General features: G+C 45.5%; 1 protein-coding gene across 3 annotated transcripts in view; it reads right to left on the bottom strand.

The window, feature by feature from the left end:
- Positions 1–3,059: 3,059 nt before the first annotated feature.
- spryd3 (SPRY domain containing 3) overlaps positions 3,060–13,568 on the bottom strand; it is a 58,317-nt gene continuing 47,808 nt past the window's right edge. For all 3 annotated transcript variants that reach the window (XM_020051765.2, XM_020051766.2, XM_020051767.2), the window contains 4 exons: positions 13,105–13,162; positions 5,473–5,592; positions 4,841–4,992; positions 3,060–3,831 (listed from right to left, as the gene is read on the bottom strand). In XM_020051765.2, coding sequence (XP_019907324.2) covers positions 3,697–3,831; positions 4,841–4,992; positions 5,473–5,592; positions 13,105–13,162 — 465 coding nt within the window. In that variant the 3' untranslated portion in view covers positions 3,060–3,696. The remainder of the gene's footprint in view (positions 3,832–4,840; positions 4,993–5,472; positions 5,593–13,104; positions 13,163–13,568) is intronic.

Below are 13,568 nucleotides of genomic sequence, written 5' to 3'. Positions count from 1 at the left end.
TTTAACGGAGAACCAGAGAAGTTAGCTAACTTTGATTTGGCTTACACCTTACCAATATTCTGCACTTAATTTCCAACCGCATTCTGATTCAACAATAGCCTAAAGTGTAGATTTTTGTAGGAAAATAATGCAATTACTGTACACATTGCGCGTTCCTGATTAGGCTCACTAACCACTAATGGTGTTTGGATTGACCAACGTAAAAATACGCCTGAAATTGGCAATGTCATCTAAATGATTGAGAATGAGAAACCTTGTTTTAAATGTAAACAAAATGACTTACGTCGTGGTGTATCCTGTACAGTTTACAGTGACTCAAATGTATTCACCCCTCTTGGACTTTTCCAAATGTTATTGTTACAACATGAAATCAAAATCGATTTAATAAGGTGTGTTAATTACATTAATTTTGCCACCGGTCAGAAGATATTACAATAACAAAACACCGCTTTTAGTCAATATTTGGTAGAGGCACCTTTGGTAGCCAAGGGTCTATTTGGATAAGTCTCTGCTTTGCACATTCGGACAGCAATTTTGCCCATTCATTGAGTTTTCCATATTCTCTCCATTTCTAGATAATGGACTAGGTACTTCAGGGGCATAGTCAATACCTTAGAAATGTTCTTATACCCTCCCCTTGATTGATGCTTTTAAATAATCTAATTCTGAAATTACTTTTAATGGTGGTTTTGTCTTCATAATGTAGATTTTGATAGTACTGGTATAAAACAATGGTGGGACCTCCCAGACACAAAGTTCAGTTAAATACCTTGATTGCATACAGGTGCTCCATTCAACGAATTTTGTGACTTCCTAAAAATAAATTGGTTGCACCACAGCTCATTCAGGTGTCATCATAATTTGGAATAACTGTCACATCCCTAATTTACATAGAGTTTATTACTAAGACAGCAAGAATGACAAAGGCTAGGTTCTAACATTGTGTTTAAATGTGCAGAATCCTGGTAACTTTCAGTGATGTCACTTCCCCCACTGGCTGACAGTCTCTTAGTGTAAGTAGGGGACTGCCAGATAAGATTGAACTGATGCGGCTCTGCCCTCTGCTGGTCCCACTGTGAACTGCAGACAGGCAACATCATAATCAAACATGTTTTTAAAGAGATCATTTTCAGAAAGGTATGCTTTATTGATAGAGGCAGTGGAGAAAAATGAAGTTTAGCGTTTTCACTGTAAAAGTCATGGGCAGGGTTCAGACGCATGCTTCCGCTGTGCATGTGCGCTGGGAGGCAGCGGCCTAGACCACCACAATGCATAATGAAACGTTGCTAAAGTGCTTGTGACAAAATTATATTGTTGAAGCAGATATTGTCAACATAATGATAATCTCTGGTACACTTCATCTGAAAATATTTGATTGCAATGAAAACAATGTTCTGCGCACATTCATCTGCACAGTGACAAAGAGAGCCCATCTCTCACACCTCCATTTACAGATACATTTAGGAAAACTTACAACATTTCTTTCCTACATAGTACACTCTAAAAAAAAATAAAATGCAAGCTGCTTTGAAGTACACAATTTGCACATGCATATACAGTGTATATTTACACACCTCATTAATTTATTTGCCCTCCATATGATATGGTGAATATAATCTTTACTCTCACCTAGCCCAGATCTGTATGTACATGCTTGTGGTATTAAACTGACAGTAATTTAGCTGTTTGCAAAACCCGGGGGAAGGATTTTGCAGATCCAGGAAGCAGGTTAGTAAGTACTGAGAGGGAGTTGACTTGTAGACTGTGAATTATTCAGACCCCTTCACTTTTTCTACATTTTCTTGTTATATACTTAGTTTATTAAAACATTAAAAAATATTGCAGTCCAAATACAGTACCGCATGATGTCAAAACAAAATCACATTGTTACATTCTGTAATTGTGCTAACTTATTGATAATAGGAAACTGAAATAACTTGTACAGAAGTATTCAGAGTCAGACCCTTGGCTATGACACTCCAAACTGAGCTCAGATGTGTTCTTTTATCATCCCTGAGATGTCTCTAGAACTTGATTTGAGTCCACCTGTGCCAAATTCAACTGACTGGACATTATTTAGAAAGACAAACACCTGTCTGTGTAAGATCCCACACTTAACAGTGCATCTGGGGAAGGTTATTAAAAAAAACATCCCAGAAGCAGAGTGGGCTCCATCATTGTGAAAAGGAAGATGTTTGTAACCACCAAGAGATCAGGGAGGTTACTTAAACCCAATGGCAATAGAGCTTCAGGATTTTTCTTACAGAAATGGGAAAACCTGCCAGAAGGACAACCATCTCTGCTGCACTCCATCAATCAGGCCTTTATGGTATAGTTGCTAGACGAAACCCAATTCTGGGTAAATGTCATATGACATGCCACCTGAAGGACTCAAAGACCATTAGAAAAGAAAATGTCTTGTCTGATGAGACCAGAATTGAACTCAGGCCTGAATGACAAGAATTGAGATACCACTCATCACCTGTCTAATCCCATCCCTATAGTGAATCAAGTAGGCAGCAGCATCATGCTATGGGGATGCTTCTCAGCGGCAGGGACTGGGAGACTGGTTTGAGGGAAGAATTGAGGGAAGGGTGAACAGAACAAATTGCAGATTTCCTTGAAGAAAACATGATCCAGAGCTCACAGGACCTCAGACAGGAGAAAATATTAATCTTTCAGTGCACCAATGATCAGACGTACACAACCAAGACAACTTTGGAGTGGCTTCAGGGCAGATCTATGAATATCCTTGAATGGCCCAGCCAAACCCTGCACTTGAACATCTGCAGAGTAGCTTAAAGATTACAGTTCACCAACACTCCCCATCTAATCTGACAGAGATTTGTAGGATCTACAACGAAGAATGGTATAACTGTCTATATCAAGGATTGCAAAGCTGGTAGAGGAATAACCAAGAATCTTCTATGATGTGATCACTGCCAGAGTCGCTTCTACAAAGTACTGAATAAAGGGTCTGAATACTTATGTAAAGATATTTCCGTTTTTTTTTGTATAAAGATATACATTGCCAAATGTGTTTTCTTATTATAGGGTATTGTATGTAGATTAAAGGCAAAAATAATAAATATATTCATATAAAATAAATATAAATTAAGTTTATAACAACATAATGTGGGGAAAGTGAAGGATTTAGAATTGGAATCCAAATGCCCAGTATGTTTTTAATGTTTGCATCATGTTGATGCATGTTGAAAAAAAAGTGCAGTATATAGGGTGCCATTTGGGACCCTGGTGAAGAAACAGGGACGCCTAGTGCCCATGCTAGAAACCACAATCAGGCCTTCTGATGCAGCAGAACTGTTAGACATAGCATTGCTGTGTTTGGGGTTAAGACAAATACAATAAACAGAGAGTGCCAGAACTCATGACAGGCATTGGAAGGGCTCCACCAAATCATAGGCCAGGACCAGGCCGTACTGACCGCTTTGAAAAGGTACTTCGCCAGACGTTTGCAGCAATAAAATTCACGGTAAATTCTTTAAAAGTAATTCGCAGTGCTCTACACTATAACGCGCCAGAGAATAAATGCTGGCCCCAGTTTCACTAATCCTCTGACCTCCACTGAAGTCGGATTATGGTCACTTGTCAGGCATCAGGTGATGAAGAATGCAGTGATGTGTCGCTGGGCCTCGGGCTTACTTCATCCACTTCTAGTATGCAGGTCACTGATTTTCATCCGCTGAGGGGGTGCAGGTCTACTCTGACCTTCTCCCCGCTGCTGAGCATCCCAATGGTAGGGTAGAACCCGCCCGGCGGCCACGTCACCTCCTGGCGACCCATTAGCTTCCCGTTCCGAGTGAAGAACACCTGAGACAACACAAAGCCACAGGGTGGCGCCACAAAGACAGTCAGGTTGGCTGCATTTGACCAGATTCACACTGTGATTAAGTGATTAAGCCGGCACTTCTATAGGGCAGGAATCAATCAGAGGGGCATTGTAGAATACTGCCGATGGTCCTTTCTAAGGCATTTCTCTGACAGGAAGCCTTTAAATTCATCCTGGCCTCGTAATCATTTAGTGCGTTCAACTGTACGTAGAACATCTCAATCACTTGCAGCACCACAAGGTGGCGAACAAAGGCACTGACTAAAGTTACTGTGGAGAGAGTTACATCTCTGAACAACACACTCTCTCACTCACTCACTGAAATCACATATGAAACCTTTAGTGAAGCAACTCTTTAAACGAAGGCCTATTGAGTTTGATTTGATTAATAACATCAAATGTCAGAATTATGTCAATATTGCTTTTCCCAGGTAGCCATGACGTTATAACACCGTTAGTGACTCCAGTGTGTGTGTGTGCGTGTGTCATTGCAGTGCCAAGGTGTTCTGTAATGTCAAAGCAAGCTTTGTGGGTAATGTGAATAAATATTGACAAATTCCTGGATTATGACTTGGCTTATTCTATTCTCACACTAGGGTTGCAACAACAGTACACAAAGCCAGCGTCCCAAATGGGCCCCTGCTCCCTACACAGCACACTACACCTGACCAGGGCCCTGGTAGAGATGGGGCGGCAGGGAGTCATTTGGGACGTGTCACAGAACGCTCCCTCCCAGCACAGTGCAGCAGTGAGGCCGGGGGCCGGGCAGCCGCCGTGTGAGACATGTGGTCTGGGTAAACAATGCCACTTCACCATTCCTGCATCCACAGTCAGTCATGATAACGGAAAACCAACAGGATCCCGCCGCAAAACCACATCTGTCTCCACATTCTGAGTGGAACGGCCACCAAGTCAGGATGTCACTGTATTGGTGTCCTGTGTGTGTGTGTGTGTGTGTGTGTGTGTGCGCGTCCAATGAAATGTCCTAACCATGACCTTCCTGCCATCATGCTCTTGATCTTGCTCGTCCCTCTCCTCCTCCTCCTCCTCCTCCTCTTCCTCATCATCATCATCCAGGTACAGAACATTCTGGATGCGCTTCTGGACCTGCCTCGGCTGCACCTCCAAGAGGTCCAAATCATCTACGTCATCAGAGGACAAACCACAAAGGGAGAAATGTCAACTTTGAAAAATATATAATCAAAAGACATCAACATATCACTAACTGACCCAAACAGCTTAAATAATCACTGTTCCACCTTGACTCAGGCAAGTGCCAGTACTTCCTCCTTGTGCTATGTCACATCTGAAGGTTAACGGGAGGGACTGTCAAGTCGATAATAAGAACTGACCATTCACATTCGAAAATGGAGAGTGACATTACAAACCTCCCCTAAAATAGACATTCAGAACCATAAAGATATTAAATTGAAAACATGCTTGTCTTATTAACTTCACCTTCACTACCCAGGATGTAGTCCTCATATTATTGACCTCACCTTCACTACCCAGGATGTAGTCCTCATCTTATTGACCTCACCTTCAGTACCCAGAATGTAGTCCTCATCTTATTGACCTCACCTTCACTACCCAGAATGTAGTCCTCATCTTATTGACCTCACCTTCACTACCCAGGATGTAATCCCGGGGGAAAATGATGCCGCAGCCCATCATGTCACCCTGCAAACAGCGAGGACCAAATGGTTCCCCAACTCCGTTGCCACGAAAGATCTTTCCATCATCTGAGAGAAAGAGAGATGGAGACAAAGGGAGAGAGAGACGGGCAGAGAGAGAGAGAGAGAGAGAGGTTGAGGAACAATAATAGTGTGTGGGGGGGGGGTATGGTCACTTTGTGATGAGTGTTGAGGTAAGAAAAGCTAAGTGAGTTAAACACACAAATAGTGACAAAAGTATCAGAAACTAGCGTAGCAGGCGCAAATGCTTGAGCAAGGACTCCAAATCAGGTAATCAACGGAAAAAGAAGTTAAGTAAACAGATTGTACACTTGAAGTTTCTGTTTATTTTACCAACCCCACTCAGGGTGCTAGAAACATCTGCAGCAGGATTTCACATGAAACTCTTTTCAGGAGATCTACAAAAAGGCTACGATAATATGGGTAAACAGCTGGGCAACTCTGGCACGCGATGCTCTAACATTTCCCCACTCGTTATGGATTTAGGGACGTATTTTTGAAAAACGTGTATGACGATTAGCCTGGGGAAATGTTCCTGAAGCATCCTAATGTTCCATGGACATGAGAACTATGATCAACAGGGCTCCGCTACACCTACCCACAAAATAAAATACATTCTCTAGTGAAAAACAACAAAACAAGAAAAAAGTTGAGAGAGAGAAAGAGAGAGAGAGAGAGTGAGAAAACATTGCTAAAGGTAGCCTGCAGACATGATACTCAATGATGTGTGCGGCGTGGTTGCTGGTAAATATTTGTATAGTTGCCATGGGAGCAGTCCCCAGCTCAGGATACTGTTTAAGCAATCTATCTGAGATAGAGAGAAGGTGTGTGCGCGCACGCACGCACGCATGCGCGTGCGCGGGATTGTGGAAGGAGATGGAGACAGTATCGTTAGAGTTCCCATGCCGGCCCTAGTCACAACACTCAACAAACAATGGTAACACACTGAATCAGGTCAAGAGAGGGGAGAGGAGGTGCGTGGAGGAGGGGAGAAGGACAGGGAGGAGCGCGGCTAAAAATAGAGGTGGGGAACGTGGACGGAGTGCGGGCTCCGGCTGAAAAAGGCAAGGATCTCTCGCACCCGAGACGCCCGCTCGCCACGCCAGGAAACCTGGTTGAGATCCGGCTGGATGGACAGGAGGAGCAGAGAGGCGAGAACCTCTCTGGTCACACAGCCAGTTGGCGTTCGTAACTGGAGAGTGCTTATGTCTGGAAAACACGGGGGGCTTCCCTGAACAGTGAATTCCTCCGTGGCCTGGCCAAGGGAACTTTGACTCAACCGGTTCCTCGAACGAGAAGAACATTAACAGCTACTGTAGACCGTGTGTGAATGTTAACACCACGGCGACCTGGAAGATACACGTGGTGGGTTTCATTCTCAGAAGGTGGCCAAGCAAGCGGTGCCACCGATAACGTCGAGCCCAGGAAGGCAGGCCGGTGGCAGTGGGTTAGGTAGGTGAGGCTTGTGCCAGAGACAAGTGCGTGCTTGTGCCGTGGTGGTTAGGTAGTGCCTGTGCCAGCTCCTTGGTGAATTGTGGTGGAGCAGGGTGGAGGCTGTTGAAGGGCCTGATGCTAGGGTTGAGTGTTAGTGCGCAAGTCACCGATGACGAGGCTGCGATAGGACTGCGCGTGATCGCGTCCCGGCTGAGCCGACGCGGTTAATGAGGCTCGTTGAGCTACTGCCTGACTAACTCGTCTTGGTAGCGGCGCCCAGATAATACACAGCACACACACGCACCTAACAGCTCGATGCTTCTCGGCCCGCTCGTAGCAGAGGGTCCGCGGGCCGTCCAACACGCAGCGTCATGTGGCAACACATGCCAACATCAACACTTGTGATTGATATGAGCAATATGAGACATTGGCGGCTTGCGGGCACCTGCCCCCTGGAACGCCGGGGAGAACATAAAAACAGATACGGACTGATTTCCAAACGCCGTCCTGTTCCCGCTGAAGTCCACACGTCACCACCAAGTCCGACGGGGTGGGTGGACGGACAGCTGTGGGGACAAACCAGTGCAGGCTCGACATTCACCCCTGGTGGATTCTCAACGTCTCCTTTTGCCACTGATCAACACAAAAAAGGGAAACATTTTATAGTCTAATAGTTCTAAATTAACTACAAATATAAAACAGAAAACAACTGATTGTGTGGGTATGTACCCCCTTTGCCATGACACTGGAATGGGCTGTGGTGCCACCAATTGTCTTTAGAAGTCACAGAATTAGTTGAAAGGAGACCACCCGTGTGTAATCGATGTGTTTCACGATTTCAGCTGAAATGCACCTGTCTTTGGGAGGTCCCACAGTTGGTTAGTACAATTCCTAACAAAAACGACATAATGAAGACGAAGGAACATTCAAAGCAGATTCTAAATAAGGTTCTTCAAAAGCACCAATCAGGGGTAGGATATATGAACATTTATAGGGAACTGAATGTCCCCTGGAGAGTCCATTATTAAGAAATTTAGAAAATATGGTACAACTGAGAATCTGTCTGGAACCGGCTGTACTCAGAAAAGGGTACTAGTCAGGGAGACCCGCCAAGATGTCTTTGGCAACTCTAAATGAGTTAGAGTCTTTCACGGCTGAGCTGGGAGACATTGCATATTGTAACAATAGCCCGGGTTCTTAAAAAAAAAAAAAAAGCCCTTTATGGGAGATTGGCAAAAAGAAAATAACTGACATAAAATATCACCTAAAGTATGCCAAAAGGCATGTGGGAGACTCTGAGACGAAGTGGAATAAGATTCTATGGATGAGACCAAAATAGAGCTTTTTGGCCTCAACGCTAAGCGCAATGTTTACGCAAGCATAACACCACACAGCGTCCTGAGAACACCATGCCTAGCGTGAAGCATAGTGGTGGCAGCGTCATGCTATCGGGATGCTTCTATGCATCGGGGGTTTAAAAGCTTGAGAAGATGGGCAAAATGGATTCAGCAAAGAACAGAGAAATCCTGGAAGAAAACCTGCTGAAGTATGCAAGAAACCTGGGACTTGGGAGAAGATACATTTTCCAGCAGGACAATGACCCCAAACATTCAGACAAAGCCACACTGGAGTGGCTAAAAACACAACGATCAATGTCCTGGAGTGGCCCAGTCAAAGTCCGGACCTCAATCTAATAGAGAATATGTGGAAAGAGTTAAAAACTGCTGTTTGCCAAAGGTCCCAATCCAACTTGATGGACCAGGAGCTCAATCAATCAAATTTATTTATAAAGCCCTTTTTACAACAGCAGTTGTCACAAATTGCTTTACAGAGACACCCAGCCTTAAACCCCTAGGAGCAAACAACAGTAGTGTTGGATTTCAGTGGCTAGGAAAAACTCCCTAAGAAGGCCGAATTTTAGGAAGAAACCTAGAGAGGACCCAGGCTCAGAGGGGTGACCAGTCCTCTTCTGGCTGTGCCGGGTGAAATATTAAGAGTCCAATTGGAATAATAAATACATTTCTCTAAATCCAGAGTCTATTTGATTCTAGACTAGGTCAAAAGTATGACCAGATGGACAAGGACAGGGACAGCAACGGGCCCCCCAAACCAGGTACTCCGCAGGTGCGGAACATGGACCTCATCTCCTCCTAAAATGTAAAACTGGAGGACACTGAGAAAAGTTAGAAGTGCATTCCTCATATCCCCCAGCACAATAATATAGCAGCGTAATGGAACTGAGACGGGGGGGTCCGGCGACACTGTGGCTCTACCCGGGGGAGGCCCCGGACAGGGCCCAACAGGCAGGAAATCAATCCACCCACATTGCCAGGCATCAACCAAAGGGACACCCACCAACGGCAACCCCCCTGAATGAGGGCAGAGTATTGCAAGCAGCGTACAGCCCAATTGCACAAGTGCGCAACAGAGAGTCAACAACAAGCCAGTGACACTTCCCCCGAAAGGCATTGGAGGGAGGGCATCCCAGTGGCGACGAGAGCCCACCTGGCAAGACAGCAAGGGTGGACATTATCAAGCCTACTGGTCACCTTCACGCCCCCGGGCCAGGCTACACCTAATTATAAACTGTGCTGTAGAGATTAGTTTTTAGTAGACACTTTTAGTAGTTTTAGTAGACAAAGTTTGCACTGAGTTTGCATTTCTAACCTTAATTAGCCGATCATTCCATAGTAGTGAAGCTCTATGAAAAAAGGCCCTGCCGCCAGCTGCTTGTTTAGAAATTCTAGGTACAATTAATAGGCCTGCGTCTTGCGATCGTAGGTTACGTGCAGGTTTGTATGGCTGGATCATTTCAGCAAGGTAAATAGAAGCAAGTCCATGTATTGATTTATAGGATTAAGAGTAAAACCTTAAAATCAGCCCTAACCCTAACAGGCAGAGCTATTTTGCAAAGATGAATGGGCATAAATGATTGTGTCCAAATGAGCACAGCTGGTATAGACTAATGCAAATAGACTCATGACTGTTATTGCTGCCAAAGCAACCTCTACCAAATATAACTTTTTCTGTTTTGTATTAAAAATGTATTTAAAACAATTAGAAGATTTCAATTTTTAACTTTGACATTATGGACTTTCTTTGTGTTGATAAACTAATGAAAATGCAAAAGTCAAAAGGGGTGTATACTTTTGAGAGCCACTGCCGATAGATGGATGGAGGATCGAGAGGACTGTTTATCTGCACCGTGTCCCAAATGGTGACTTTTCCATACATAGTTCCACACATTTGACCAAAAATAGTGCATTTAGTAGGGAATAGGCTGCTATTTGGTACAGCCCATAATGGGTAGTAAGAGTCCTGTTGATGTCAACTGAAGCAGCTGGATGGGAGCCACTGTGAACCCAAGCATGGGACGACAAAACCTCAGACGGAGTGTGGAAAACCACATACATAATTTTTGTCTCTAACAAATAAGATTAATGGGGAGCTGTGCTGGGGCGTGCAAATTCTTGTGGCATCGTCCATAAGCGGGCCAAACCAGAGAGCCCACATGCAGAACCCAGTGGGACCGACTGGCACAGTAACTTAACTGTGGTGGCCCAAACCATCCCTCATCCAGTGCTAGCTGTGTCATCTCCAGCCTTACCAGGGCCGCGCCCCAAACACAACACTAGTCTCCTTAACAGTTCACTGCTTCCGGCAAAAGCCTGTTAGGATTCTGTCAAAACAAACTATGTACAAGGACACAAGATGCCATCTTGGATGCATGTTAAGGGCAATGGTCAGGTGGTGGGAAAAATCAACAGTAAGGTTACATAAAAAAATGGGTACATTTCTAAACCTCTAATGCACCATGTTGCCTATTTAGTGGACTTAAGTAGAGTAGTTCTGTGCTCAGGATTTGAGAAGGGGAAGCCATTTTAGATGCACCATAACTTGGAATGCACCATAACTTGGAATGCATGTCACATGGGTTTGACCCTGTCTATAACCGCTTAACACTGAGGTCCTTCGGGGCCGGCCCGTGTGAGGTCCTTCGGGGCCGGCCCGTGTGAGGTCCTTCGGGGCCGGCCCGTGTGAGGTCCTTCGGGGCCGGCCCGTGTGAGGTCCTTCGGGGCCGGCCCGTGTGAGGTCCTTCGGGGCCGGCCCGTGTGAGGTCCTTCGGGGCCGGCCCGTGTGAGGTCCTTCGGGGCCGGCCCGTGTGAGGTCCTTCGGGGCCGGCCCGTGTGAGGTCCTTCGGGGCCGGCCCGTGTGAGGTCCTTCGGGGCCGGCCCGTGTGAGGTCCTTCGGGGCCGGCCCGTGTGAGGTCCTTCGGGGCCGGCCCGTGTGAGGTCCTTCGGGGCCGGCCCGTGTGAGGTCCTTCGGGGCCGGCCCGTGTGAGGTCCTTCGGGGCCGGCCCGTGTGAGGTCCTTCGGGGTGTGAGGTCCTTCGGGGCCGGCCCGTGTGAGGTCCTTCGGACACATTCCGGTAGATCTACTACACAGTATTCAGACCTAGTAGCACCCGACGGCTAATCTTCATGGACAGATAGTGGCAGGACGCCTGCGACTTTGAGACAGCAGCTGCCTGGAGGCCCGGAGGTGGCAGTTGTTGGTTTACAGTGCATCACAAAGGGTCACACACTGAGCAGTTATGCAACTGTGGCAAAATAAATACAAGTGCTTCTCAGATTGGATGGAGAGACAGATAACTCCCTAGGGAAAGAGATATCATTCTCCTTTCTTCCTCAGAAACTTTCTGTTGTTTCCTTTATCACCTTGTGTGATCTTAGTCTATCTGCCCTCAACTTCCAGCTTCATGTCCTGCTCCAGGATGGGAGAGATAGTGCCCACAGATGTGTAGCTTGAAACTGTGTCTATCAAAAATATACACAGGAAACATCTAAGACCTGGCAATACAAGTTGGGCCAGAAGCCACAGTCAGGCAATTAGCTAAGCAGTAAGCAGTCCGGGAGCAGGGGAAAGAGGCAAGACAGAAATCAAGTGACGAAGAGCCCAGAGAAAAGACGAAGAGCACGCAAGAGATGACGAAGAATACGGAGAAAAGAAGAAGAGCACATAACAGATGACGAAGAGCACTGATAAAAGGTGATGAAGAGCAATGCTTTTGAGGGAACAAGACACAGCAAGAACAAAGAAATCCATGCTGACGATGCCTCCCCCTGCTCATTTAGCAACGCTGACTAAGGCTGTGATGGTCAGCTTGGTGCTTCTAAAGGGTGTCTTCAACCACTATTGGGGAGACCTCACCCACCTCTCTTTCCGCCTTGCTCTGAGGCGGCCATCAGGCAACCAGAGTGAATGACAATGTAGGGTGAATCAAGTGTCATCAGGTGATGTTAAAATGTTATGCTGTTGTGGAAGTACAGTTGATATTTAAACTAGTTTGCAATGTAGCTACGCACACTAAAACCAGTGGCCGCATCTCTCAAACCATGTACGTTCAGACACGGCTGCGTGCAAACTCAGTAGAATTGAAACAGACGCAACGAGATGCACGTGACACAGGTAGATTCTTACCCGAATCTAGAAGAGCACGGAAAAATTGTGACATAAAACACGGAAAAAATTACGACAAAGAGCACGGAAAATTACTAAAAAAGAGCACGGAAAAATTACTACAAAGAGCATGGATAAATGATGACGTAGAGCACGGATAAACGATGACGTAGAGCACGGATAAATGATGACGTAGAGCACGGATAAATGATGACGTAGAGCACGGATAAATGATGACGTAGAGCACAGAGATATGATGACTTAGAGCACAGAGATATGATGACGTAGAGCACAGAGATATGATGACTTAGAGCACAGAGATATGATGACGTAGAGCACAGAGATATGATGACTTAGAACACATAAATGATGACGTAGAGCACAGAGATATGATGACTTAGAGCACAGAGATATGATGACTTAGAGCACAGAGATATGATGACGTAGAGCACAGAGATATGATGACGTAGATCACAGAGATATGATGACGTAGAGCACAGATAAATGATGACGTAGAGCACAGATAAATGATGACGTAGAGCACAGAGATATGATGGCGTAGAGCACAGAGATATGATGACGTAGAGCACAGATAAATGATGACGTAGAGCACAGATAAATGATGACGTAGAGCACAGATAAATGATGACGTAGAGCACAGACTCACCTGCGTGGTATGCCACTGAGCCTCGGCTCCAGCCAGGGTGCCTGTTCTTGGGGTAGTCCTAAAGATGGATGTACAAGTTACAATCACACTTATAATACCTCCACAGCACTATAAGAAAACACGGTCTTAAGGCTGACATACTTCTAATCAATAGTTTTTTGCCTGGTCTACGGACTCTATTCAAAACAACATTTTCATGACTCAGTCAAGCTAAATCACAGTGGACTAGTAATCGTTGCTGTACTAAACCCGGCAGCCCCTCCACATCCGTACGAGGTATTCCATCAGTCAGAGGTTTTTGGCAGGTTTCCAAGATCAGCCCACTGGCTATGGCATGTCAAGGTGCTAAACTAGCCAGTGTGTATTGGCAGTTCCCATTTCTAACATATCTCGCTCTCCCTCCAGACGCCACAAAAGACCAGTGCCAACCACAAAATACTGGCGTCCACCACAAAAGACAGGCG

Source organism: Esox lucius, chromosome 12 (genome assembly GCF_011004845.1).
Source record: "Esox lucius isolate fEsoLuc1 chromosome 12, fEsoLuc1.pri, whole genome shotgun sequence".
Lineage (NCBI taxonomy): Eukaryota > Metazoa > Chordata > Actinopteri > Esociformes > Esocidae > Esox > Esox lucius.
Note: the sequence above shows the minus strand (reverse complement) of the source record. Positions and strands in the feature narration are given on the sequence as shown.